The 24,640-nt window shown below is 37.6% G+C and overlaps 1 protein-coding gene across 1 annotated transcript in view; it reads right to left on the reverse strand.

Moving 5' to 3' along the window:
* The window catches only part of LOC106096085 (pituitary homeobox homolog Ptx1), a 123,604-nt gene that overhangs the window by 17,830 nt on the left and 81,134 nt on the right, over positions 1–24,640 (reverse strand). The window contains exons 3-4 of the mRNA XM_059363382.1: positions 24,194–24,340; positions 13,972–14,228 (exon numbers count right to left, since the gene is read on the reverse strand). Of these exons, the coding sequence (XP_059219365.1) occupies positions 13,972–14,228; positions 24,194–24,340 (404 nt within the window). The remainder of the gene's footprint in view (positions 1–13,971; positions 14,229–24,193; positions 24,341–24,640) is intronic.

The raw sequence follows: 24,640 nt of genomic DNA on the forward strand, positions 1-24,640 counted from the left end.
CAATCGGATGAAAATTGCGACCTGTAGTTTGTACACAAATTAACATGGACAGAAAAACGGACGGACAGACAGTCAGACAGACGGACATAGCTAAATCGAATCAGAAAGTGATTCTGAGTCGATCGGTATACTTATCAATGGGTCTATCTCTCTTGCTTTTGGGTGTTACAAACAAATGCACTAAGTTATAATACCCTGTTCCACAGTAGTGATGTAGGGTATAAAAAAGGTAAAAAGCACTCTAAAAATTGTTTTCTCAATACGAAATTCATATTTTTTTTATGTCGAATATTCTAAAATAAATGAAAAAAATAAATAAAATTTTTTTGCCCGACCGGGCAAATTGAGAGAATTTAAATTCGTTGAGAATTTAAAGTTTCACAAACAAATTTGGTAGTAGGTTTTTTCAAAGTGTTATTTTTTGCTGTGTATGCTATCAATAAATAAAGCAACACCATACAGTGGGAGAAATCGAAAAAATATGCTGTGTGAGAACGGGTAGAGATATTACTTTGAAATTTGGTTAGAGCTGAGGTGCTCGCGAGATCGTGTGAAAAATGTCAATGCCGTCTTTTAGCAGGCCCCTAAATTGGTCACCTTGGTATATTGAAAAATTGCTCTGGCTGTCAAAACTTCAAATGAGGGCCGATTTTCAAAATAATTTTTTTTTCTATTTCTATCATCTGCTGGATAGTCCTTAAAAAGAAAAAAAAAATAATTTTGAAAATCAGCAAAGAGTCCTGAGGTAGACAATATCTTCTTGAGGTGTACAATATCTTCATTGGTTTCGGGGACATACGAGTTTTAATTTTGATTTGTTGACATTTTGGCCTAGACTGGCTTCGCATTTTGCAATTTACCAAGGCATTTGTGGATCAATTTTCAATTCCATGCATGATTTGGATTCGTAATTTGCAATAACTTTGCTGCAACAAATGCCAACATCTGACTAATCAGCCAAAAGTTATAGCGTTTGGAAAACAAAATGGTATTCAGAACTCTTTACATTATACGGATGGTATTTATAATGCTTTACATTATAGATACCATACGGTATTATTTTGGTGTTAATTCACTATCAATACCGTTGATATCAACTTTTCTTTCGGTGAAATTTGTTCAATGGACATCTGATCTACCCCCTATCTGGTAATGTACATCAGCATCACTATCCACATTAATATTTTACCTGCAAAAGCCGCTTCTACCAGAAATCACGGCATCTCTGAATCGTGTGCTATAGCCATCAGAAAGCGAGTAGTGGAATTCATTTATATTTAGGTTAGTTAGTACTCAATCTTCAGGAGGCCACCATGGAGGTTAGAATATCCGCCTATGACGTCCACGTCTGAGTTCAAATCCGGGTGTGAGCATTAGAAAAAAAATTTTTTCAGCTATGATTATCTTCTTACTAATGCTGGCTATATTTGTGAGGTGCCCTGCCATTTTTTACCTTCTATACCAAGCGGTGCCGCTATGCAGCAAGAAGTTCGGACTGAGCATAAACAAGTAAAAGCGTGCTATGTTCGGCCGGGGCGAATCTTGGATACCCAGCACCATTGATTCCGCTAAAAATGTTCCCTTTTTAACTGAGTTTGTATTTGAATTATGGGTTGCCCAAAAAGTAATTGCGGATTTTCATATAGTCGGCGTTGACAAATTTTTTCACAGCTTGTGACTCTTTAATTGCATTCTTTCTTCTGTCAGTTATCAGCTGTTACTTTTAGCTTGCTTTAGAAAAAAGTGTAAAAAAAGTATATTTGATTAAAGTTCATTCTAAGCTTTATTAAAAATGCATTTACTTTCTTTTAAAAAATCCGCAATTACTTTTTGGGCAACCCAATATTTTGGTCTTAAGAAGACAAATCGGGATATCGGTACTTAGGGCGCCTATATCACCATATTGACCGATTTGGATGAAACTTAGAACTGATGTTGTAAGTCATAAGATAGGGTTTTAAGCTTTGAAGGACTGAAGAAGTAAAATCCGGGGATCGGTTTATAATTACAGGGGCTATATCTGTTTATAGACCGATTTCGATCATACTTGGCATTGATATTGGAAATCATAACCTTAGTCTTTACTATAGATTTTAGCCAAATCGGATAAAAATTGAGTCTTCTAGGGTCAAATCGGGGGATCGGTTTAAATGGGAGCTATATCAATTTATAGACCGATTGCAATCTATCTATCTATCTATAATCTATATCTATTTATAGACCGATGCCAATCATACTTGGGATGGATATTGAAAGTCACAACTCAAGTATTTGTTCCAAATCGGCTAAAAATTGAGTCATCTAGGGGCTCAAAAAGTCAAATCGGGGGATCGGTTTAAATGGGAGCTATATCCAAATTTGAACTCATATGGCCCATTTGCAATTCCCAAGGATCTACATCAATAAGAAATAGCTTTACGCATTCGAGCGCTATCGTGATTTCGACAGACGGACGGAAGGACATTGCTAGATGGACTCAGATTGTCGGGACGATACAGAATCAACATAATTTATGGGGTCGCAGATCAATACTTCGAGGTGTTACAAACGGAATGACTAGATTGGTATACCGCCATTTTATGGTGGTGGGTATAAAAAGGCTCCCCTTATCATTGAGTTTAAACCTTAATCGGATTGCACTCATTGATATGAGAGAAGTATTCCCTGTTCCTTAATGGAATATTCAAGGGAAAATTAGTAATCAATTGTTTGTGTCACTATTCAAAACTTTTTTGTATTCCAATACTTTTTGATTGTTTTCGTAGGAAATGTTAATATCCGCAATTCTATTAACTAATTTAAGATTCTAATTCTATTAACTAAGTCAAGGGAAAAAAACTTCCTGCTCTCTTAAATCATTGCATTGTTTCGCAACGCAAACTATTGCCCATTGTTCGGAAAGTGTGCAACAAAGCACACAAAACGAAAACAGAAGGGCTACAAAAATGTTATGTTTGCACAGGATAATCCCTTTTTTATAAATTGTGTTAAATTTTATTACCTTTTGTTATTCCGTGGACCAAAAAACAAAACAAAACACAAAGCGAATACATTACAAAGTGACTTTAGTGGCTGAGAAAGAGCAAGGGAAGCAGTAACTATTGCCACCACCACCATGGGGAAGGAACATCGTTAATTTCCATGTGGTTTGAAATCTAAGCAACTCTAAAGGGGGTAATTTTCACCAACACCACCATCATGATCATTATTACCGTTTTACCATTACCATGGCCAAGGGTATACCCTTTACTGCATTTCCCCCTCTTTCTGTGCCGCTTTGCAGTGTTGGGTGAACACAAATTCAATGTTGATGACAAATTATAAATGCATTGTTTAACATTTAGATTTGATTATATTACATTTGCCAAAGCCATCAATTTTATGATGTCTCTAACCAAGCAGGCAACCCAAAGACAACAGATCCGGAGAGGGCAATAAAATGCCTCATAAAGCAATCATAAGGTGGCTGACTGGGTAAAGCCATAGACGCACTGGCTGGCACAAGGGGAAGCAACTGAAGCGGGCCAAAATAAATGGCTACAATGTGGATATCATTAGGTGTAAAATATGCCTTTTTCCCTTTCTTCCATCTGGGTGGGGTGTGGTGTCTTGGTTTCACATTTGGAAATCATGGCGTTTTTCGGAACACATGTTAAAATTGACATAATTTCGCATCATAAAATTACAGAATACAAAAAAAAATGCAACAATGGTGGCAAAGACAACCACACAAAAGGATGGACAGACAGGCACTTGTTCTCTTTTTGTTTGTTAAGTAAGGTGGTGCTTTTGGGCAATTATGACTGAAAAAACAAAGGGATAACCTTCGCTTTCGTCATCATCATCATCATGAGAATGCTTGAAATGAGGCCAATGATTATTGTTTTTACATAAACTCCGGTTTTTTCGAATCCATTTTGTCCCTTGTGTCTTCCTCCTTTCAATATGGGGCATGATGAGAAAAGTTTCGTTATCTTTTTCAAAGTTTTTGAAGGATTCTTTCAATCGAGCCAAGATATTTCGACGTTTCGAAAATGTGAACATATGCATGACGATACAAATTGTAGCGAAATTTGCATTAAAAATCCATGAAATTACCATTGCAGCCAAACAAATTTGTCATCATCAACATTCATTCTCTGCTGCCATCTACGGGTCGGTTGACATCGTTTAGCTCTTCACCTTGTGCAGAGTTGTCTTTCGACAGAAGTTTTTATTGTCACAGGGATGCAAAAGTTGGTAGCTATTTATGTTTATCTAACAGATGTTTGTTATTTTTGTGCTTAGTTTCTGATCAGTATGATAATTGTTATTTTATGACTTGAGAACGAAAAATCTTTGACATTTCATGTTAACACACTAAATTTGAATGCCTCTTTTCACAGGACCAGTTAAGCTCAAATGATAATATATGCACTCAACGAAAAAATTGATACCAACGCACAGTGGATAAAATTGACAATTTAGCTGTATAAAATTAATAACTTGAACTATGGACATACACCTACGCCAATTACTGGCTTAAGTGTATGTTCATAGTGGCAAGGGACGGATTAATATCTGCACCCTCTTTTCAACCTAACCTAACCTGAAGACTAGTTGAGCTGGAGCTGTCTTCAATTTGGTGGGAATGTTTTATGATATGCCAGCTTTTGTGGACAGGTTGGGTTGTCGGCTTTTAAGTTGTGACCAAACAGTTTTTGGAAAAGGGAGGTCATCAAACCATGGTTAAAATGTCATTGCTTTATATTGTAATACAGTGGAACTTCTCTACAACGAACTTCCCTATAACCAGCCAGTTGTATTTTAAGCGCAAGTTGAAATTCTCACACAAAATAATCTCTCTATAACGTAATATTTTTTGCAAATTTTTTATATCCTCCTAAAAAATCTGCCGTTTGAGAACGGGTAGAGAGGTAACGGGACTATGTGCAAAATTGCAGGAAGTAACTCGTCTGGGCGTCTCTCAACAGGCCACTAAAATTGATCACCTCGGCATTACGAAATTTTTTTCGGGCTTGCACATCTTAATTTGTGGTCCGAGTTTTGCTGAAAGTGTTCAAAAACCCTACAAAAAAGTTCGCTTGATATCGACAATATCTCTTCTGGTCTCGGGGATTTTCGACTTTTAATTTTTGAATTCTTTCCGAGACAGGCTTCCTAAATTTTTGTTTGCGCCAAACCATATTTGTAGCCACCTCCATAGCCAATTTACCAAAGAATGACAACTTTGAAACCACCTTTGCATGACCGAGATGGAAATTTGGGAATTGTATTAAAAAAAAATTGGATAATTTTTACTTTTTGTTATTTAAGGTCAGTTTTATCGGCAAAATTCAAAGTTTTCGTTTTCGAAAATTTGAAAATCGGACCACAAATGAAGACTTGATTAGGGGGCTTGCCAAGGTGTGCCCACACCACCTATGGCGTATATACTTGTTAATACCATAGCTATAACCATTTTACAGTTATCTCTTACCGTTCTCAAATGGCAGATTAGTTACTATTTTATACCCTCCACCATAGGATGGAGGTATACTAATTATGTTTGTAACTACTCGAAAAGTAGTGTATTACTGATATAACCGCCATATAAACCGATCTTGGATTTTGACTTCTTAAGCCCCTTGAGGGCGCAATTCTTATCCGATTGGAATAGAATTTTGCATGACATGTTTCGCTTTGACTTCCAACAACTGTACCTGATATAGCTGCCATATAAACCGATCTTGGGTCTTGACTTCTTGAGCCTCTAGAGGGCGCAATTCTTATCCGATTTGGCTGAAATTTTGCATTGACTTTCAACAACTGTGCCAAATAAGGTTAAAATCGGTTAATAACCTGATATAGCTGTCATATAAACTGATCTTGGGTCTTGACTTCTTGTGCCTCTAGAAGGCGCAATTCTTATCCGATTTGAATGAATTTTTGTACATAATATTTTGTTGTGATATCCAACAACTTTGCAAAGTATGGTTTAAATCGGTACATAACCTGATAGAGCTGTCATATAAACCGATCTGGGAACTTGACTTCTTGAGCTTCTAGAGGGCGCAATTCTTATCCGATTTGGCTGAAATTTTGCATGACGTATTTTTTGACTTTCAACAACTGTGCCAAATAAGGTTGAAATCGGTTCATAACCTGATATAGCTGCCATATAAACCGATCTGGGATATTGACTTCTTGAGCCTCTAGAGGACGCAATTATTATCCGATTTGCCTGAAATTTTGTACGGCGGATCCTCGCATGACCATTAACATATGTGTTTGTTATGGTTTGAATCGGTCTATAGCCTGATACAGCTTCCATATAAATTCATCTCTCTATTTTACTTCTTTAGCCCCCAAAGAGCACAATTCTTATTCGAATTGGCTGACAGTTTACACAGGTCTCCAACATATAATTTAATTGTGGTCCGAACCGAAATATATCTTGATATCGCTCTAATAGCAGAGCAAATCTTTTCTTTTATCCTTTTTTGCCTAAGAAGAGATGCCGGTAAAATTTCATAAAAATCTGTAAAGATTTTGATAGAATTTCATAAAAATCTGTAAAGATTTTGATAGAGCTCCCATATATATCTTTCATCCGATATGGGCTTTTAAGGCTATATCAGCCACAATTTTCGTCCGACCTTTACTAAATTGAGCACTAGGTATTCTATTTAACATACCAATACGTGTGCAAAATGTCATAAAAATCGGTTCAGATGTAGATATAGCTTCCATTTACATCTTTTATCCCATATGGAGTTTTAAGGCTATAGCTGCCATAATTTTCGCCCGATCTTTTATGAAATTTAGCACGAGGTGTTTTATTTGACGTCATAATATGTGTGCAAACTTTCATAAAAAGCGGCGCGGATTAAGATATAGCTCCGGTATATATCTTTCATCCGTTATGGTCTGTTAATGCTGTAGAAGTAACAATTTTAGTCCTATCCTAACAAGATTTGGCAAGAGTTGTTTTATTTGACGTCCTAATATGTGTGCAAAATTTCATAAAATTCGGTTTAGATTAAGATATAGATCCCAGATATATCTTTCATCTGATATAGACCACAATTTTGGTTCGATCTTTACAAAGTTTTGCATGAGACGTTTTATTCGAGGTCCCAAAACATACGCAAAATTTTATTAAAATCAGCCCTGATTATATCTTTTTGTCCGACGTACAACATGTCTGCACATAATTGGACGAAAAATACTATAATTTTTACCAAAATCCGTAAAGAAATCGGTTCGACAAGTCTGAGGGGTTTTTTTGTTATTGTTTGGAACGTGATCGTAACGATTTCTGTACGGTGTGTCGGAGGATGTTTTGTTTGGTTCATTTTTATTTTTGCAAGCAACATTTCCACGTAAATTGCGCATGGTGCCGTTAACTGTTGCCTTGGAATTTTTGTTTTGTTTGATCAATTGTAAGACATTCGTCAAGAAATCGGTCAGAAGGAAGTATGCGAATTGGGACCGAATTCGGTACGACATAAAATTGCCCATCCGAATTTCACCGGAACTTTGCTCCGACATCGGTACGATATGGCGGTAAATATATCTGATTTCCCTCAGCCGTATCGTTCCGACAACATGACAAGCACGTCTCTCAAATTTAGTTACGATCTCGGTACGACATCGGGTCCGATATCGGACCAAAATCGGAAAATTTTGTTATCTTGGGACATAGTGCTAACAAAATCTAGCGCATACTTCCTTCTTGTAATATCTTCTTATGTATATTTTCACATATTTCTCACTTTTCATTTTTTTTCACCATGGGTCAGATTGGCCACCGAGTGAACTCACTTTTACCTGATTTGCTTAGCATTCAACCTAAACAAAATATGAACTACAAACTGTAAAAAATTGCACAGAGAAATCATAGAATAGGAGAATATAAGTTTTCGAAAAATAAATTTTGGATTTAGAACTGAAAAATTTAACAGATGACACGAAAACGGTAATCATTTGTACGTGTATTCATAAGACAAGACAAAACAGCTGACACGTTTTCCTACATTTACGGTACGTTTACGAGAGCATAACCAGCCCTTAAGTGTTGCCCAGATCAATACCTTCCAACTCGGACCATAAAAATTCATTTATCATCGCTCGATATCACAATTTAGCTGTTGATCTAACCTCATAGTCGAGAATGTAAGGTCCAAAGACCCCGTCGTATCATATATGGTGCGATGTTGCGGATGGAGAGGTTTCTCAACAATAACTGTTGGGTTTTCCAAGCCCCACATGCGACAATTTGTTTCGTTGACGCAGCCACCTAGGTGGAAATGGGCCTAATCAGTCAAGATGATTTCATCATTTTTGTAGTGAATCTAAATAATTTCAATGCATTATTGAAGCGTGTATCCGTCCAATTTTAATAATGGCGTAGATTGTACTTGTCAAAGAAAGAAACTTCAAAAGTGACAAATACCGAATACTGCAATAACATATGTTATTGTTTGGTATTACTTCACGGTATTGCTTCAATATCAATACCATTGATACCATACGGCAGCAACCATGGCAGCCGGTTGTACGTACCGAATTGGCCCGATGGAGTCCTGCGTTGAGAAGGGCTGCCGCCTCAGTGGTCAACATACTGCTACAACAGCAACATTTTCCGAAAAATAATAAAATCTTTCCTATAATGTGTGTGGTAGGTTGTTTGGGATTGTAAATGGTCTAATGTTTAGATAGAATTCCAATCTATTTGACTTGTTAAGTTTCTGTATGATGAAATTCTTATCCGATTTGAATCAAATTGTGCATTCGGAGGTATTATTTTGAATATGTTTGCAACCATTCATTGAGTGTCGTCACTGGCCCTTTGGGAACTTATGATCAGGGAATACTTTTGCAATAGCGTTAATCTAATTTGCCACTGCGAGTCTTTCATTAGCCATAATCTTATATAAACAACGGTTTCTGACGCAAGAGATTGTTATCTAAAAGTGACTTAATACCTTGGCTCAAACTGGCTGAAATCCCTATTCAAAAGTTTCCCTTTTAATTTATCTTTTATCTTCCACCCACATGTACTTCTATAAATACTTGTTTAAGGGTCGAAACTCTTTCGCACTTTAAGTATCACCCTATTACGGAAAGCATACACAAGATAACACATATCTCCACTATTATTACCTTAATTACAATTGTCTAAATTTTTATCTCTAATATGGAAGGAAGTCTACCCTTCAACACTTTATAATCAAATCGTTTTAGCCGTTGGTGTCTCTGCAATCTTCTCTATTTAGCTCTCTATCTTTGCGTCTACTGTCATTGCCATCGATCATTTAGTTCTTCCGCTCTGTCCCCACATTACTTAGTCCGCGTCTTTGTGTTGACATTAGTTCGTCAAACCGATCATCAGCGGCCGGATAGAGTTACCATTGGACTTTCACGAGGGTCTGTCACAAACGAATTCTGTACAGTGGCAGCAGTGTTTGTTTATTTGTTTGATGTTGTGTTGTCACTTGGGTTCGTTAGAGGCTCTTAGTTTCTGGTCCCTTTAATATTTGCCGCTTGGCGCCATTCATTCTTTGGTGTATTTACTAATCATATAATTATAATGTTCCATTGGTTTCATGAATATTTGTTGACATATGTTGGTTGCTTTTGTAATTGATAATAATGGTGGCGTTAATGACATAGAAGACTAATCAAAAGTGTGGGTAAGTCACACTGACCTTAGATTAAGAAAATCTATTGATTATAAGACAATCAAAAGGAAGGGTTAAGATATTTTTACTGTTCATGTATTCATGGCTAGTAAATGAAGGCTTATAAGTTAGGAAAAAATCTGAAACAGCTTACACATCATAAATTATGAATTAAATAAATAGTCTGATTAAATCATTATATTTTCTTATTCCACGAAGGAAGGGTGTAAGCCCATAGAAATTGAGTTAAATATGAAAAAGTAGCTGGAGTTCAATATTAAATATAAATTTCAATGGCAATCAAGAATATTCCCATATTAGTGGAAGCAATATTATTTACAGAAGTCCAGATAAAATCATTGAAAAAGGCAACGATATCCCAAAGGTTTAATGAAGGTACAAATCTGCACAAAAATTTTACTTAGTTATTCAGATGTAACATGTCCATTTCTATCTATTTCTAAATAATAAAAAATTCAATAGAAGTAAATACGTAATCACAGATAAAATTTGGCATATTAAGTTTTGAGACACCATTTAATAAAAACATTAAACATTAATGAGGTAATTAGTAACCAAATAAAGGAAATCATTTTAACTTACTAGAAACATAAGGAAGAGAGTTGAGGAGCAAGAACAAGTCCAAGAATGAAACTGAATGTAATGACAAATGGTGAAATGTGGATCTAGATTCAAAATTAATAAATACAGAAGTAGTATAATGTAGTCTTTATTCCATAAATATTTCAAAAATTGTCAGGTTGAAAATAAGGTGTGAATCTTAATCCGCCCCATGCCAGCAATAGGCTGTTTGATGCGCAAATCAGATAATAATTCAGACAAATCAGATAATAATTCCGACCTCTAAAGGCTCAAGAAGTCAAGATCCCAGATCGGTTTATATGGCAGCTATATCAGGTTATGGACCGATTTAAACTATGCTTGGCAAAGTTGTTGGATATAATAACAAAATACTTCGTGCAAAATTTCATTCCAATCGGATAAGAATAGCGCACTATAGAGGCTCAAGAATTCAAGACCTAAGATCGGTTTATATGGCAGCTATATCAGGTTATGTGCCGATTCGAATCTATCCTAGCACAGTTGTTGGAAGTCATAGCGAAAACGTCGTACAAAATTTCATTCCAATCGGATAAGAATTGCGCCCTCGAGAATCTCAAGAAGGCAAGACCAAAGATCGGTTTATATGGCGGCTATATCAGGTTATGGACCGATTTGAACCATACTTGGAGCAGTTGTTGGATATCATAACAAAACACGTCGTGCGAAATCTCATTCCAATCGGATAAGAATTGCGCACTCTAGAGGCTCAAGAAATCAAGACCCAAGATCGGTTTATATGGCAGCTATATCAAAACATGGACCGATATGGCCCATTTACAATATCAACCGACGTACACTAATAAGAAGTATTTGTGCAAAATTTCAAGCGGCTAGTTTTACTCCTTCGAAAGTTAACGTGCTCTCGACAGACAGACGGACGGATATGGTTAGATCGACATAAAATGTCACAACGATCAAGATTATATATACTTTATGGGGCCAGACGAATATTTCGAGTAGTTGCAAACAGAATGACGAAATAAGTGTACCCCCATCCTATGGTGGAGTGTATAAAAAGCAAGAAAAGAAATCTAACCAGGAACTCCGTGCTACGTACAAAATCCCTAATGGTTTTCCATACCATGCTCCTTAGTAGTTTCATGTCCGGCATTGTGTCCCCACCTAAATACAGGTATCTGTTAGCCGCGAAAGCTGGCTTCTTCACATGCTATTTCTTGCCGCACCGTTTTTCCATAAGTGAGCTTGTAGTCCTATGCGTCCCGTTATGATACCGAAAACTATAATTACCTCCAGCTTAATTCCTTTCAATAATACCCTCGTCTTTTCACGATCCGGATCTCTTCATTGGATTTTTGTCGTCCTACCTACCGTTTCGGTACTGCTTCGACCCAAAAGACTTCGGATTAATCAAGTTTATTGACCGCAGTCCTCTGGCCTTCTCTGCCAAGTTGTCTGCTTTTCATTCTCCTTTACTATGCTATGGCCCGGCAGCCAAGTTATGCGGATCGTGCCATCTTCATAGAGGGCGTTAATTTCCTTCTTACACTCCAAGACTTTTCGTGATCTTACCATCCCGGTTGTTATTGGTCTGGTGGCCGGTTTACTGTCCGCAAAGATGTTCACACTCTGTGTCCTTGCATTAACACCATACCACGCATTCCGTGATCGCCCAGATCTCCGCCTATATGACCGTTTTATGGCCAGGTAGTCGGAAATAGATCTTATATGGTAAGAAAGTAAACGAAAGGTTAAAGAACAAGTGCCAGTATGCTTCTTAATTACATTAATTTTCGTGCTTTTTAAGCTTGATCAACACTGTGGGGGATTGAACTCACAGGACAATTAAATTGTAAATTTGCTAACGAACATCTCAAAAAGAACAACAGCAGGAGACGTCTATTATATAGATGAGTGATACATGATATAAAATTTAGGTCAAAGATGACGTTTTATAGCCAAATCCGAGCGGCTTGTCCCCGAGCGAAACCTCTTCGTCAACATAGCGGAAGGACTTGGAAATGGTAAACGCATTAGGACATAACCACATGTGCACATTTCAATTGATCAATTTCAACCTAAGCGCTCACCGTTATAGGCTTATGCCATGATGTATGTATTACCACAGTTATATCATTTTCTTATTTTCCATTTCAAGTACTGCCGATTTAACCTTTCGAACGCAGGACCGGCCCAAGATTACAAGCCACAAGATGGCGCAAAAGGCGGTTGATATTTGTGGGTCTTTAAGCCACGTAAAGTAACATACATACATCTACAGCTTTACCCATTTTGATGTGAGAATTGTCCATGAACCAAGGTGTTCCTTGAAGTGCTACGTTTAAATTTGAATAAATCTTTATTCCTTTTAATTAATCCTTTTAGACCCCTTTTCAAATATAAGTTTATTTTTTACAAGAAAAAAAATCAAATTTATATTTCCTTTTATTTTTAAATTTACAATAAAATACCATCCATAGACTCATAAAAATTTGCCGCTTTAGCTTGTACACATAAAGTCGAGTTAAAATATGGATACATGGATAGTAGTAACCTCCCCGTGGAGCTTAAAATGCCCAGTTGTAGCGGCGGCAGACAACAAGAACAACAAAACGATTATGGTAGTGGTTGCGGCGGCTTTTGCAAAAAGGTACTAAGACCAGCAACACACGCTACGGGTGTGATGGTGCTGATGCCATTGTTACCGGTAAACGGGCGAAGGCAATGGCGGTGTGGTGTTGATGACCATGATGATGGTAAAAACCGCTGATGCCACTGTTAGTAAAACCACTGCAAACATGGTGATGAAATTTATGGCAACTTTACAAAATGGTGCAACAGAGTATTCCACAACACCATCAAGTCCGAAAAGTTTCCAACTGCAATGCGCGAAATACACAAAATATTGTTGCTCGCCGTTTTTTTTTTTTGGGGGGGGGGGGCTTTGTTGTTATTGGTATGAGGTTTAACACTACCGCACTTGCTACTACAAATGCGACTCTGTGTGCATGTGTGCCATTCACCAGGGAATGATAATATTTACACTGCTGCAATACAACTGCAGCAACCGACGACGACGAACATTGGTAAGTGGAAAATATTGTTTTGGTTTTGGGAAAATCGTGTCTGTTTTTGCTGGTGCAAATATATATTTCAGACCACAAGTACGACTGCAATTTTTGGTGGTATTGCCTGCCTTTGCGACATCAAATTGAAGTGCAGTGTGGAACAGGGCGAAAGACCATCAACAGCCACAATGAAACCTCCAAACTGTACAGGCTTAATCTATTTATAAAGCATTTAGTGTATAGCGGGGACAGGGAGGGATATGGTGTGTGGGGTTCGACCACAGATCCTAGCAAACAATGGCAGTGAAACAAAACCTTTTGTTGAAATTTACGATTTACCAAAATTGCATGAAAAAGTTTGTAAACAATAAATATGAGTTCATAAAAGAGGTTTGAGGTTATGTTGCCACCAGTGTACTAGTGGTGGGAAGATAAATGGGATGTAGAGGCTAAGGTAGGTCATAGCCCCACATCTGCACACACACACACACACACAACGACTACATGTGAATGCAAATATTCACTCGCCTTGAGACGATAATCAATCATCATAAAAATGTCTTTGACGTTACGGTTTACTTGCACGAGCAATTTGTTCCTCTCTTTGCTTAAGTTTTACTTTCCCATAAGGGGTTGAGTGATATTTTAAAACTTACCCTCACGCGAGCCTCCGTTAAATTTGTCCACATAGCAATTTCTTCACGTGTCGACATGTCCGGATAACGATTACGACTGAAGGTATGTTCCAGCTCCTGTAACTGTTGTGACGTAAAATGTGTCCGCTGACGCCGTTGACGTTTGTTTTTCTTATCGTTTTTCGGTTCATCGTTGGACGTTGTCATTGGCTCATCATGGCCGGAATTTGATATGTTTTCAGTTTTAATGGTCGTCTCATTGAGGGAACGATTATTGCCTGCAATGACAAAGAAGTAAAGATATTGGATCAAGGGATAAAACATAAGAAGGATATCGAAAATAGAAAAGTGTTCTTAAGATTACAAAGGTAAAGGTGGGACGGTGTCTAATATATAATACCCTACTCTTTTTAGGAAACCGACTACTACTTTTGCAAATGTATGAGACTTTGGAGGGAAAAATAGATGTGGTAGCTAAAAATAAATCAGATCTAATTTTCATGATATTTTGCACACATGTCGAGACACCAATTTGTAAAATATTGTCTCGTAGTATCAAAATAGTAACATGTGCTAAATTTTATGACAATCGGATAATAAATGCAATCCGTACCTCTACAACCACAATTCAAGGACAGAAAGACATAGCTACATATAATCAGAGAGTAAATCTATGCCCATCGTAATAATAGGACGAACTTTCTTCTTCTTGGAGTTGAAAACGGATGCCCTGTACCATCAGAAAGGCCTCTGGGAAGAGGGCTTAGCCCCCCAAAAACATTTTAGCTCCTCCTTGACATTTAAAATCAAATTTTAAGTTTCTTTTATTGTTACGGATGCAATCTTTCATTTTTCGTTTATATAAAAATCACATTCTATCTGTTGATTTGTTTGGTTGTTTATATGTTTTTTATTTTAGTACTATATAGTGCAGTGCAATGAACTTTGTATGAAAATGACATCTATCCTGTTTTGGATAAATTACCAGTGCTGGCATATGTAGAACATCTGTCGTCAGGATTGCCATGATATGATTTTTCTAAAATAAATGTGAAATCTTCTATCGTGAATGGTAAAATGGAAATCTTCTAAAATTGCGTGCACAAATCTTAATACATTTTATTTGACGTCTATGCCCAAACATGTATTGCAAATTTTTTGTGTTTTACTTTTGCCCTAAACGGCTGTCTGTACTGGATAGAACACATCATATGTCTGCCGTATAGACTCAAAAACAACTGAGCCGATTTTCTTGAAATTTTCACAAATGCTGTACAGCATTTGTGATGTGTTCTATCCAGTACAGACAGAATGATTCTGTGGTGAAAAAAGTACTTCATTATTCGATATCCGAAGGGGGAGAGGCCTTCACCCTTAACTTAATTTTCAAAAAGCGCCAGATCTCGGGGATAAGTGGGGCGATTCAAACCTACATTTAGGGTAGGGCACTGTTGGGTCCCACTCCACCCCCAAAATCCGCAATTGAAATATATAGACCAATCATGACAATATGGAACTCAGAGTAGAAGACAAATCTGACATTCAGTTTCGGGGTCAAGTATTTGGGGCTGGGGGAAGCCTCAAAACCTTTTTAAACCGCATATGTTTACTGGCCATGGCAATATGAGCTCAAATGTAAGATATTCGGGAGAAGACCACTCAACGGATATTAACTTTTGAAACAGCATACTACGTGCAAATTTCAGTCATATCGGACTACAATTACGGCTTCCAGAGATCTTTTCTGGCTTTCAGGGGCTCAAAACGTCAAATAAGGGGATCGGTTTGTATGAAAGCTTACTCTACTTTAATTGGCTGTGACAGAACATTTGTTCCACTAGAATAGAGTTCCAAGCGCCTCGATCTCCTGCTTTCATTTTATTATCTCTGAAAAAAGATTCGAGGTATCTCCCACCACTTGATTTTTTTCATCGGGCTTTTAGTCATCCCGGTTTGTGTGTACCACCGTATTTGATTTCAAAAGACTTTGCTGAAGTCTCTTCATCCATTCTGACATCATGGCAAATATTGGGTTGCCCAAAAAGTGCGGATTTTTCATATAGTCGGCGTTGACAAATTTTTTCACAGTTTGCGACTCTGTAATTGCATTCTTTCTTCTGTCAGTTATCAGCTGTTACTTTTAGCTTGCTTTAGAAAAAAAGTTTAAAAAAAGTATATTTGATTAAAGTTCACTCTAAGTTGTATTAAAAATGCATTTACTTTCTTTTAAAAAATCCGCAATTACTTTATGGGTAACCCAATACAACGCAAGCGTTGTGTGTTTGATACGTGTAACTGTAAGCTCGTGGTTCATACGACGCCTATTGGTCCATATATTGTACGAAGAATCTTTCTCTCAAACACTCCAAGCACTGCCTCGTCTGCTTTCATAAGTACCCATGCCTCAGAAGCATATAACGACACGGGTAGTATCACTGTCTTGTTTAGTGTAATCTTCGTCTGTCGAGAGGTGACCATGTTTTTAAACTGCTTGCTTAATCCAAAGTAGCATCTGTTTGCCAGTATTGTTCTTCGCTTTATCTCAAAACTGGTGGCATTCGTTTCGGTTACGCCGGTGCCGAGGTAGATAAAGTTACTGACTATCTCAAAGTTGTTGTTCCCAACATTCTCGATTTTCTTTATCTGCTCGGTTTTACATTTTGGGAGTTGAAACCATCCATTCCATATTATCTCCACTTACTGCCAGACCCATTTTCACTGACTCTCTTTCGATTCTTTCAAAGGCTGCAGTTACTACGTCCGGTGACCGGCCTATGATATCGATATCGTCGGCATAGGCGAGTAGCATGTGCTCTCTTGTGATTAGTGTGCCATATCTATTCACATCTGCATCTCGTATAATCTTGTCCAGCAGGATATTAAAGAGATCACACAATAGGCGGTTTCCTTGTCTAGACCTCGTTTGGTATTAAATGGTTTCGAGAGATTTTTTTATTCTTACTGAGGAAGGTGTATCAGCAAGTGTCATCCTGCAGAGTCTTATTAATTTTACAGGGAACCCAAACTCAGACATGGCTTGAAATAACTTTGAATGTAAAATGGTATCGGAAGTACCTTTGCAGACAACAAAGAGATGGTAGGTGTTGATTTGTCCTTCTCGGGTCTTTTCCGGGATTTGGGGCAGTGTGAATATCTGGTCTAGGTTGGATTTATAAGGTCTTAAGCCGCATTGATGCTGAGGTTCCAATCATCAGGTATGTGTTCTTCTAGCCAGATTGCGTAAATAAGCTGATGCATACGCCTTATCAGCGTGTCGCCTCCCGCCTCTTAAATGGTTCATAGGGTAACCCGTCGACTCCTGCCTTGTTTTTCTTCAGTTGGGTCGCTGCTACTTGGACCTTATTCTGACTAGGAGGTAAACATTCTATATCATCATCAGGGTTGGTTCTGCGGTATCCTCTTCGCCGCCTACGTCGGCGCTAGCAGTTGGGTAAAATATTTTTTCCATATCCTCAGAAAGCTTTCTGTGTCAGTTACTAAATTTCCTTCTTTGTCTGTGCAGGATGATGTACGTGCACCAAAGCCATCGGTATAATGTTTAATTTTTTGGTAGAATTTCCGGACTTCATTCGCTCACACTCACACTCACGTCTTTCCATTTCCTTTTTCTTTGTGCAGAATCGACGTTTTTCCTCTCTCTCCTTTTCTCCCGATACCTCGCCTTCATCTGACGCGTTGCTACTGATTGCAGGGTTGCTCTGTATGCCGCATTCTTGGCTTCAGTAGCATCTCGACACTCTTGGTCGTATCATGGTCTTCTTGGGAGAGGCTGTCGGTATCCAAGTACGGATTTCGTGGCATTTTCCATGGAGTGGGCAATGGTTTGCCACTTCCCCAAGGAGTGCTTTCATCAATCAGTTGGGTGAAGTATGCCGTTGCCATCTGTTGCGTTTGCAGCTTTTCAATGTCCAGCTTCCGTCTAGTGTCGGATCGTATTTTCCTTCCTTCCTTGTGTTTTGATCAGGTGACAGCCATGTGGCTTTGTAAATATTTTTATATTGAAATCTGGTGCTGCTAACTACCATGTTTTTTGCCACGGCGAAATCTGTTAGCCTTAACCTATTATCGGACATATTTTCCTTCTAGGCGCTCGTAGAAAATATCCTTGGTCTGCTTGTCCTTGTCTTCCGTCGGGGCATGGGCACAAATAGGGCTGAATTTGAAGAATTTAGCTTTTATGCGGAATGTGGCCAGTCTCTCGTCCACCAGAGTAAAACTTGAGACAAGGTGTTTCCACACATCCACAGCCAAATTTATGACTAGTGTTATATATTATATTTCGTCACTGTTTGTTGGTGTGACGCCATTCCCAGTCCATCGCACTTCCTGTAAGGCGGTAATATCTGCCTTGTACTTTTGGTATGATAGCCATGTAAAATCTTCTCCACAAATAGGCGTCGCACTGCGACTTGTCATTCGGATTCGGCTATAAGTAGGAGGTCTTGAATCGGACAGCACTAATTGATATGTGAGATGTTTTCCCCTGTTCCTTAGTGGAATGTTCATGGGCAAATTGCAATTTTGCATTTTTGAACATCGGCTGCTACCTAAAGACATCAACATTTATTGGCTTTTCTATTCCCATTAAAACAAATCTTTTGTTAGAATTGTCTAACTAAACGTGAGAAACGCTAACTATAAGCAAACAAACCAAAATTTGATATCAAATAACATTTTTCTGATATAGTAGAGGGAGGCAGTCATATCAAATGCCGTTTAGTGTTTGGTGCCAGAACAATACTATAGGCCAGAACTTTTCTATTTATGTTGACAAATTAATTACCGAAAACAGTTTCATTAATAATACCATTGCCATGGCGTGCCTTCGTCTATTTAGGGGAAATAAAATTAACTTACTTTCCACCCCCCCTCCCTCCTGATTTTCAATATTCCCCGCTCTGGAATAACATTCCACCTTCATACATATTACTCAATTGAAATTTATATTAAAACTTCACATCAAAGAAAATATTTGTTTTATGCCGCCACTACTTCACCCAGTAGCTGTCTATCAGTTACCCTACATTTTGTGTGTATAAACAGATTTATAGAGCTTTTATTATGGCGAAAATGAAATAAAATAAAACAGCAAGCAACTATGATGACTCCAAAACATCGATCGATCATTTTAGTTCGATTATGTTTTTGTGGACACGTTAAAATGTGGAACATTTTTAAGTACGTACATGAAATCACAATCATCGTAATCATAATCGAGTGCGGGGCCCAAATTTTGCCGACAAAGGAAATTTGGTTATCAGACACCTTTGATTCTACTTCTCCCTCCACAGGGCCCACACTCATAAACAGAGGCACTCAAAAGAATGATTGCTAGACGTTTGATTATGGTTTACTCACATTTACAAGGGTCTACATAATTGTAGCTGCTACTGTGCATACGTGTGTACCTTTCCCAAAGGGACGGAGAAGATCATAAATTATTGATGTTATCTAATGGAAGCCGATAACTAACTTTCCAAGCATTTGCGTCAGGGCTATTGAACTAGACTAGATTGGAAATAACATTCCGGGGAGTGAGAGACAGAGAGAGGGAGGAAGCAAACAACAAAAACAAATTCATAAAGTCTTAAGCAAGCTTTGTAAAATTATTAAGAGAATCTGCTACGATGATGAAAGGTTCACTAGATAAGAAGATCGCCTAATAGGACTACCTACGTTGTTCTACAGATTAAGCATTGTTATGATACTACATATTTTAGAATTGGTGCCCACTGATGAAAGCAACCATGTTACGCGAAGAAGTAATCAGATTCTACGATTAGTCAACAGAGAGACATTCGAAAAAGGGTTACCGACGAATGACTCTTTATCTCCTGAAACACTCGGTATACAGGGACGCATTTAGGGGTGCGATATACACTATCATTATTGCTGTTTGCCTTCAAAATCACTACTTTGCAATCAAAACGCCAATATATTAAGCTTGTATAATCCAAACGCTTTAGCAAGAGGTTCAGATAAAGTTAAAGAAACTAAACCGGCTTAGAATCGAGAGAAGTGCCTTTGATAAATCGATCACCGGTTTATCGTTTCTCAAGCTCGATCAGAAGACATTGGGAAAAATTTTGCCCAATCAAACAAGAACAGCACCCTCTAGAGGTACACAAAGGCAAACCTGTGGATCGGTTTATATTTCAGCTATATCTAAGCATGGAACGATTTGGTCCAATTACTATAGCAATCAACTTACATCTATAAGAAGTAGCTACCGTTCGCGACAACTATGTGCAATGCTCAGGTTCGAAATTTGAGCTCCGACTTGTGTGATGTTCTTCACTATCATGGGAAATTCAGCTGAAAGCTACTGGGCGCGTCCACACTGTTCGCGGAATGTACCATAGGTATACGGGGTGGATGCAACTACAGGATAATCAGCGCTTTCGATCGCTCTAATGAGTAGGAACTTGCTCCTCAATGGGAACTTGACCATAGTCGCCATCTCCAAATGCAAATATAGGTGCTGAAGAAGTCCAATCAAGAGATCGTTTTATGTATATGAGAACTATATGAAGTAATAGATCGATTTGGAGCATATTTGATATTGGAACACAACAGAAGTAATCGCAGAAAATATCAGCTCAACACAATTAGAATTGTCCTAGGGGCTAAAACACTTAAATCGCTAGATTGGCTTTTATGGGAGCTATATCCAAACATGGATATACATTCACAAAGCGATCTTTACGCATTGAAAGTATCTGCGCAAAATATCCAATGACTCATTTTGTTCCTTCGAACGATTTGCGATTTCGACGGACTGCCGAGTAGAAAAAATGGACGCATATCGCTTAATAGATTCATACTTTAAAGGGTCTTAGATCAATATTTATTTTATTTATTTATTAAATTACGATTAAAATTTTAGCTTAATTATTGTAGCTAGTGGTTATCCCCTCCTAATGCTGGCGACATGTGTAAGGTACTTTGCCATGTAAAAACTTCTCCCTAAAGAGGTGTCGCTCTGCAGCATGCCATTCGGCATAAAAAAGGAGGCCCCTTATCATTGAGCTTAAACTTTAATCGGACTGCACTCATTGATATGAGAGAGGTATCCCCTGTTCCTTAATGGAATGTTAATGGGATATTTTGTAATATGTGTATGAATGTTCCCCCTTTCATGAAACTACAACCGACTTATTAAAAAATGACACAAGAGCCATTATTTCATTTGTACCTTCATTTATTTTATCCACCATGTATTGATCTGTGACTCCAATAAATATATAGATTCTAAGCCTATTTCGGCATCCATCTGTCCTGTTAAAATCACGAATAAAGATATTCGCTTGAAACTTGTACAGATTCTACTTATTGATCCCTATTTTGAGTGAGCTCCCATACAAAACGGTCCATCGACTTGACTTCGTGGGAAACCGCAATTGATATACGATTTGAAAAATTTTGTATGTTATATTTTTTCACGATTCCAACATTATGATTTCATTGTCCAAATAGGTCTATAGCCAAATATAGTGCCTATATAAACCGATCTCTTGATATGAGATATTGAGGACCTGGAAGCTGCATATGTAATACGATTTGGCTGAATTTTTCCACGTCATATTCAGTTACGACTTGTTTGACCAATGGATCTTAGCAACTAAATCTTTAAAACTAAAATTTTAAAATAAAGAACTACAACTTTAAAATAAAGATGTCATCTTTAAATTTAATTTCCTATTTACTAACGGACATGAACATATATTTTAAGTTTTGATCGCTTATCGATTTTTATTTTGCTTCATAGATGACTATCCAATTATTATTTTTTGAAAAATTATTTTTTTAAACTTAGCATCTTAACTTAAACAAGTAAAAGCGCGCTAAGTTCGACCGGGCCGAATTTTACATACCCTCCACCATGGATCGCATTTGTCGAGTTCTTTTTCCGGTGTCTCTTTTTAGGCAAACAAAGGAAAGGATCTTTTATCCTTGGAGCTATATCAAGTTATGGTCCGATTCGGACCATAATGGAATGAATGTTGGAGACCGTATTAGAAGTCATTGTGTAAAATGCCAGTCAAATCGAATAAGAATTGCGCACTTTAGGGGCTGAAAAAGCAAACTAGGAAGATCGTTTTAAAGGGGAACTGTATTAGGCTATAGACGGATTCAGACCATATTTGACACACATGACCTGTGTTGAAAATTTCACCCAAATCGGATAATTATTGAGCTTTGTAGAGGCTCAAGAAGTCAAGATCCCAGATCGGTTTATATAGCAGCCATATCTGGTTATGGACCGATTAGAAAACCATACTTTGCACAGTTGTTTAAAGTCATAACGAAACACGGATAGGATTTGCGACCTCTAAAGTCTCAAGAAGTCAAGACCCCAGATCGGTTTATATGACAGCTATATCAGGTTATGCACCGATTTCATCCATAGTTGGCACAGTTGTTGAAAATCATAACAAAATAGCTGATACAAAATTTCAGCCAAATCGGAGAATAATTGCGTCCTCTAATGGCTCAAGAAGTCAAGATTTAAGAACGGTTTATATGACAGCTATATCAGGTTATGGAAGGATTTGAACCATACTTGGCACAGTTGTTAGAAGTCATAACGAAACACGTCGCGCAAAATTTCAGCCAAATCGGATAGGAATTGTGCCCTCTAGAGGCTCAAGAAATCAAGACTCCAGGTCGGTTTTTATGACGGCTATATCAGGTTATGGAACGGTTTCAACCATGCTTGCCGTAGTTGTTGGAAATCATAACAAAATAGCTCATGTAAAATTTCAGCCAAATCGGATAATGCGCCCTGCATTGGCTCAAGAAGTCAAGATCCAAGATCGGTTTATATGACAGCTATATCAAAACATGCACCGATATGGCCCATTTACAATCCCAACTGACCTACACTATTAAGAAGTATTCTTGCAAAATTTCAGGTGGCTAGCTTTAGTCCATCGAAAGTTGGTGTGCTTTCGACAGACAGGCGAACGGACGGACATGGCTACATCAACATAAAATGTCATGACTTAACATTAAGGAAAATATTTTTCACCAAAGGGGATGTTTCCTTAAAAAGTTGGAGAACTGATCATCTTTAAATTATGTTTGCTAATCTCTGGCTCGAATCTTCATAAATAGGAGAAACATTTTTTCGGTGTACAATCCAATTCGGTCTATAATCAGATATAGCTCCCATATAATCCGATCTTTCGATTTTAAATCTTTTCCCCCAGGATGCCACAACTGTTGTCCGATTTGGCTGAAATTTTGAATATAGTGTTCAGTTGTGACTTACAACATAAGTCTTGTGTATGGTACAAATTTGGTATAGACCAATAGCTCAAATATAAACCGATCTCCCCGATTAGTCTTCTACAGCCCCAAGAAGCTTAAATTTTTGGCTGATTAAGCAGAAATTGTGAAAGTAAAGTACACTTGTGTCTTTTGCAGCCAGGGATTCAGAGCAGAGTAGATTTTCAGATACACAAAAAACTCATAATTAAACTTTCTTGTTTTGGCAAATTCAATCCAAAAACAGTAGTAAGTTAACACGAAATTATCCCAAAGTTGTCTTTCGTTAGATCGTCATCCAACCCTTAAATAGCTTTATTCTACGTTTTAAAAGATCTCGTTTTAATTCAACAAAATGTATATTAACACGGAATTTTTGTATAGAATCCATGGTGATGGGTCTCTGTTTTGGCCTGGCCAAACATTGCGCCTTTTCCATTTTTTTTAAATATGGTATTCTGACAGGTGGGGTTGCCAAAATTTTGATTGGGGGGTCTAGACCTAACACCAGAGGGCTTTCTATGATTTTGCTGGTAAGTCGATACCTTTACTTTACTTTTGCTCTCCTTTAATGTTTCATTTTCATATCAGTGACTAAGATCTGGGCCAAAGATTAGTGCTTCTATGCTCCTGGCTCCTTCGACTTCTGACCATTCGTTCGCCATCGCAATGCACTGCATTGTTATATAGGAGACATCAGTCATGTTTAACAACCATCAGATAGGGTTCAAAAATACAATATTGCTGTGTAAAGTAGACTTTGGGCAATTTAGTATAGATGTATATTTAAAAAAAATTGTTTGATATCGAATTAGATAATAAGACAAATTTAAGGTTTCCCAGTTCTTCCATCTCATCATGTGGATTTACAACTATACATCTCTAGCTCTCTTACACTCTACATTTACATTTAAATCGTACTTTATAAAAACTTTTGTTAGAAATCACTTACCATCTTTGCGATCTCTACTCCGATTTGTTAGCGATGATGATGCTGACGAGGAGGTTTGGAAATTATTTAAGTGTGGTGTCTCTAAACCATTTGCTACGGCGGCCATAGAACTATGACTATCACGAAAATCACCCGTCTCAGCCCAAACTGAAAAGAATAAACCAGAAGAGGCGAAAGAAAAGAACAAGGATATTAAAAAAACATTATTGCTTTAATACTTTGAAACTGTTGATTATATTTTTTTTATTTATTTTACTTTAGCAAAAAAAATTAAACGAAATACTCTGCAAAAGCCACTTCAAATATCTGCAGATAAATCTCATCTACGATAAATGGGTGGGAGAGGAAATCGCAATCGTGAATGGGCATAAATGGGCAAATGTTGAAGGAATATTGGCAAAGGCTTGCCACACTCGTAAGGCAACCCATAAGAACATACTTAAAATG

This window comes from Stomoxys calcitrans, chromosome 2, assembly GCF_963082655.1.
Source record: "Stomoxys calcitrans chromosome 2, idStoCalc2.1, whole genome shotgun sequence".
Classification (NCBI taxonomy): Eukaryota; Metazoa; Arthropoda; class Insecta; order Diptera; family Muscidae; genus Stomoxys; species Stomoxys calcitrans.